Raw genomic sequence first — 5594 nt, forward strand, 5'->3', positions numbered from 1 at the left:
AGTTTGTGAGCAAGTTGTGAATTAACCGTCGAAGGTGCCTCCAGAATAAACGTTCCTTAAAGGTGACAGGAAACGAAGTTGGTCGACAAACGTTCTTTTGCCCGACACTCCCGCCATTGAGCGATCTGCGTCTTTCCACGGCTGTTTCGCCTACCCAGATACGGTGCGGCGCGACAGGCTGTGCACTCCCGGCCGGACCAGCACTAGCTGGAACGCAGGGGATGGGCCGACTGAGGCCTGACTGCGTGACCCAAGTTATGGGTGGCTCCAGTTCGCTATGAACAAGCAGTCGTTATAACCCTTTTTGAAGTTGAAGTTGAAGAAGCGCCTAGCAGACGCATTACACCATCATGATGGTATAGCAACAGCGCTCCAGCGTTGCCTCGTGAGACGTTCATTGTGGGGACACCTTGAGCGTTACAGTCCCCGAGGTATGGAAAATAGAAAGTGGTTGGGGTGAGAGGGCGAGGGGTGGCTGAGACGTGGCCTATAATATATAGGGCGCAGGCACTTACAATGCTCGAGCAATGTTACGCGTTGTCGCTGGTTCCCTCACCCCTCCCCACCCCCTCGCCCCCGCTCCCCGGGGTATCGAGTTAGGGGTGTGGTGTACGTTGGGGTGCCTACTAGGCCGGCGGCTATCGCGCGAGGGGTTGGCGTGCATTGGGTTGCCTACCCGCCAGGCGGCGACACGAAGGGTTGCAATGCACGTTGGGCTGCCTACCCGGCAGGCGGTTACACTCGACAAGGGTGGGGTGCACGTTGGGTTGCCTTCTCTCCAGGCTCCATGTTGGCTTGCTCTGTCGCCCAGGTCCGTCCCGCACCGCCTCCCAGCGCAGCCCGTCACCCTACCGGGGCCCCGCCAACTCCGGGCCGGGCAGCGGCATGCCCGGCCGCGGCACCAGCTACAGCACGTCCTGGACCGAGGCCGGCGGCTCCAGGAGGGCGTCCAGCAACCCGTCCCAGGTAGACAAATCATCTTCATTGGGAATTTAACCAAAAGATATGGGAAATTAATCAACATTGTGTGACATTTTCTATAAACTTTCATGACGTTTCTGATGGAATTCCATATATTTTATTGTAGTTTCCGTTACTTGTTTGCGCTGCCTCTTCAGGTGTCCGGGGACGACAGGCGCCAGCTGTGCGCCGAGCACACCAAGCTGGCCGCCGAGTCAGCCACGGGGCTCACCTCGTACGGCTCCGTCATGTACCAGCTCAAGGACGCCAACATCGAGGCCTCCGGGGTGTGCGACTTCGTGTGCCGCGCCCTGGGGATCGTGTACAAGACGGGTGAGCGCGCCGCTGGTGGGGACGAGGCGAGGGGTTCTTCACTCACAAAAATCACTCAGTGTTTAACTCTCTAAAAAAAGGCAATAGATAATCAGTGAAAATCAGAAGAAAAAACGAGAACAAATTTAGGAAAATGCAGTGGGGGAAAAAAATCAAGAAAACTATGATGTACGTTTAGACTCAAAAACCCCCGAATCCCATGCGCAGGACAAATCCTAATCTCTGTCTGTGTGTCCGCAGCCGTCGTTACCGTGCTCCTCGTCTGCCTCGCGGTGATGCCCGTCATCATGCTGATCATGGGTAAGCCGAGGACGTTGCGCCGAGGATTGCCCAGAACGGAGACTGTAACACCCTCTGTCCCTCTGTCTCTCCCGCAGGCATCAAGTACTACGGCGAGTGCCCCAAGGAGGCGCGGCTGCCCATGTACATGGTGGTGGGCGGCGTGCTGGGCACGGCGCACATGGCGTGGGTGGTGTGGCGCCAGTCCGTGTCGCGGCGCTACGCGCAGCTGGGCGCGGGCCTGGGCGCGGCCGCCATGGACTCGGGGGTGGGCGGCTCGCTGGGCGCGCGCGTCGCCGCGTGGAGCCTCACCACGTTCCTGCTCGTGTGGTTCTGCCTGGGCAACTATTGGACGCTGCACATCCTGTGGCCGGCCTTCGCGTCCACGCTCTACGAGCCCAACGAGTGGTGCGACAAGACGCTGTACGTGTTCGCGCTGGTGCACCTGAGCGTCATCTACCTGGTGCTGGGCACGCTGGTCGCGGCCGCGCTCGCCCTGTCCTGCTACCAGCTCGTGTGCTTCCCCTTCGTGCTGCGCTACAAGTAGCCCCGCGGGCCGCCCCTGCCCGTGCACCGGCGGAGCGAGTTCCTCCTCGTGCACACGACGAGCAGTGCGGGCAGGCGGCGGGGACGACCCCAATGAGAAACATCGAATCGACGTCGCGTCGACGTCGATTTGACCCCGGCATCGTTTTTACGCCGATCTGCCGGTGTTCGATTTTGATCGACGTCCTGTCAACGTCATCGGCCAAAAATGGAGTTTTGATTTCTCATGGGGAGCGGTGCTAAGGGCGGCTCTCCTTTGCCACCAGCTGAGCGGCCGCCCTTGGCTCAGGTTGGAGCTCGCAGTTTGGAGACATTTATCCGCGGAGAGCCGCTTTCGCTTTCTGTCTATTCTGGTCCAAAACTTTGGATGTGATCGTGGCGCGTGTGAGAACCAATACCAGTGCTAAGTTACGCTCGGGTTGGAAGAATGTTTTGTAACGTTGCAGTCTTCCCAGTTCAGCGTGTTTCGACAGATACCCTGCAATGCAAGGCAACAAGACGTTCACTTCTTGTGGGATGCAACCCTGCTGGGAAACTTTCTTTGAATGAATATGCAACCAAATTATATTTGTTGGCAAGCACTTTGAACGCAGGTTGTGAGGAACAAACCTTCCGCGAGACTGATTTGTTTTTCGCTCTTCCTTCCCTCGCAGAGACTTCCATCACCCCAGTCTCGTAAAGTATTAACTTAAACCCCAGTGTCTCAAATACAACTGGATCGCTGTCTCTATTTACCCCAATCCAAAAATTTGTGAGTTTGTGATTTCTGAACTTATTGCACTGTGCTGTCGTTTAATGCCTTTTTTTACAAGCCTAAAATGTAGGATAGGTAAAAGCTTTTACTTTGAAGATGCGCTGAGCGTCTGTTATGATAACAGTTCGGTTGATAATGGACCTTTAGCTCTTAGAATGAGAGCCATCGATTGTTTATTTTCTCATAGTGCACGCGAATAAGTTCCACATAATTCACTTAAAAATCTTTGTACTTCCAGATAGACTTCTATTTAGTTTTCTAACAAGTATTCGTGTACAGCAAAATTTTATACTCAGGATCACAGTTATTATGTAAAGTATTATTGTTGTTAAATAGTTGCCAAGTTAAGAATAAGCAGAGCTATTTATTTTAATTTTGTAAAATTAGCATCTCACGCATAGTTTATTTGTGTTACTGTAGATGTCATGCCAAAGGTGGCAAAATGTATTTTCTATGCCCCTCAAAAAAACAAGAATGCACAAACTACTATACTGGTGAGTCCATTGAGTAGAGAAACGATTCGATACACTCCAGGACGGATGTAGCCTCCTACGGCTAATATCAAACATGTTATGTCCAACAATGGCAAAACTTAAATCTTAAACGAAAAGAACTTACGTCTGCTTTCTTTATAAAACCTGTCTCTTGGGTTAAGCGAGCGACATTAGAATGTAACGCTAACGAATGAGTGGATGAACTAATGACAGAAGCATGTGCAACATATCGGAAATTTAACATCCATTTTCTCCAAAAGAAGCATGACCATTGCCCCTAGTTTTAGGTTTTATATTATTCTCCGCATGCTGCGCATGCCGATTCGTGATGCTGAACTTGAGTGCTATGGTTCCATTCCATTCCGACGGTGCTAGTCCTGGATCAGCGCGTAGAGCGTCTGATGCGATGCAATGGAACTAATTTGTTACTAATTATTATTCGATTAATTTAAAGTATATTTTTGCTATACACGCTATAAACGAAATCAAAATTTCATTATTATGCTCTCATTAGTATTGAGCGTATCATCATCGCTCCAAACTAATATTCGACTCGAGACAACAGTCAAACGTCGTATGTCATATCTTTTTCCTTTACTCAAATAAGTTAATACTTTTGTTCTATTTTTGGAAAGCATTTATGAGTCGTTTTCGTAGTTGAGGGTTCTCGATTGATTGTTGGGGACTGTTTATGTACCACTTGGGAGGGGGCCGGTCAGAGGGGGCTGTGAACGTGGATTGTGCTTCAACGTAAATTATTTTGCGGAACCAGAAGACTTTTCCATGTTTATGTAATACCTGTGTAAGCGTATTAACTACCACTATTTTCATGATACGCGCGATAATTTTTGAAAAAGCCCAATGTGTCCTTGTGGTTATGTGAATAATCTCTTACTGGTGGAATATTGGAACATTTGAATAGAAAATCGTTATAGCAACTAACTGAGAAGTGGGTCACGTATGTGTGTAAGCGGCACTGGCTGCAATGCTACACGTACAGGGCGGGTTTTCCACGCCGTACTTTTTCTCGTTGTACTGTACCGCACGCAGGCGTGCGTGCGGGCCAGGTTGCCTACCCTTACCCATTCACGCGCCATACGCGTATGCAACCCGTCCGTACGCCTGCATTCGTTACAGTGTTACGTACCAGAAAAAAATACGGCTAAAAACACCCGCTTTTATTTCTCCCAGCTGATGTGTGGTAACTTGTTCTAATGAAGCCCTTGCCAAAAGAAGCTAAATGCACGTTTGCCTAACCAGTGAACTGCCCCATATCATTTGACCATTCGGCCTACACTCCATAAGACCAGCGTTGACTGCTGGCCTCTTTGTAAACTTACGGCGAGAAAAAGCAAATATAAAAAATTGTGTCACTCGAAACACTGTACACAATCACGACCCTGGTTCCGGCGTCACGTTGTTGTATCTGCATTTTGTGAACAGCTCGCATTACTCTCCCACCCAAAAATATTTATTACTACACGTACAAATGATAATTATATGCGATAAAAGAGTACAAATATGAACAAAGTTAAATAAACAAAAGCTTACAAAAACAACGACGTGTCTAGTTTTTCCCGAACCAACTCCTTATTATTTTCAGTTGTGACAAGACGAGGAAGTTGAGTAACATTTTTAGCCTGTGAATCACGGCTCCTGTCAAAAAGCCCGAGTGTACCTCTTTCTGCTTTTTCCCTTTTTATTTCTTGTTTGCACCGCGGAAGAGAAATGAAAAAATGTTGACAACATGGCCTGGTAATGCAGTGTGCCGCGGGCGCCCGGAGCAGCGGACCCTAAGCAGAGTATGAATAGGAATGAACTACCAGCCAGCAGTGCGTGAGCCGTGAGGGGGTGAGTAGCAATATGTGTCAGATTTGTATGGAGAGGATTATTAAATCAATGCAAGACAACGATCACCCCCTTCCCTCTCTCATCTCAACCCTTTTTCTCCCTTGCTCGCCATGGCTGCGCAGTACTCATACGTAGTTGCTGCCGATAGCTCCTCCCACCTCGGGGACGATCGCGAGGAGTCCCTCCCTCCTCCTCCCTCCTACCCCATCCACGTCTCGACCCTCCCCTCTCGCGGTCCTCGCGCGAGAGTGCGTGAGTAGCGCAAGTGGGCCCTGCTTACTGGCCGCCATTCGAGATGGCCTGCCTCCCCCTCTCTCTCTCTCTCTCTCTCTCTCTCTCGGGACGGTACATTGGGACTGCTGCTGTGGCAGGAGAGG

General features: G+C 50.3%; 1 protein-coding gene across 1 annotated transcript; it reads left to right on the forward strand.

Annotated features, from left to right (window-relative positions):
* Positions 1-816: 816 nt before the first annotated feature.
* Positions 817-4925, forward strand: LOC113203945 (transmembrane protein 272-like). The gene is made up of 4 exons (XM_052269531.1): positions 817-966; positions 1119-1293; positions 1534-1593; positions 1671-4925. Exons 1-4 carry the CDS (start codon positions 886-888, stop codon positions 2117-2119), a joined length of 765 nt encoding a protein of 254 aa, XP_052125491.1. The 5' UTR covers positions 817-885; the 3' UTR covers positions 2120-4925.
* The last annotated feature ends 669 nt before the right edge of the window (positions 4926-5594 follow it).

This window comes from Frankliniella occidentalis, unplaced genomic scaffold (genome assembly GCF_000697945.3).
Source record: "Frankliniella occidentalis isolate FOCC.00 unplaced genomic scaffold, Focc_3.1 Scaffold94, whole genome shotgun sequence".
Lineage (NCBI taxonomy): Eukaryota > Metazoa > Arthropoda > Insecta > Thysanoptera > Thripidae > Frankliniella > Frankliniella occidentalis.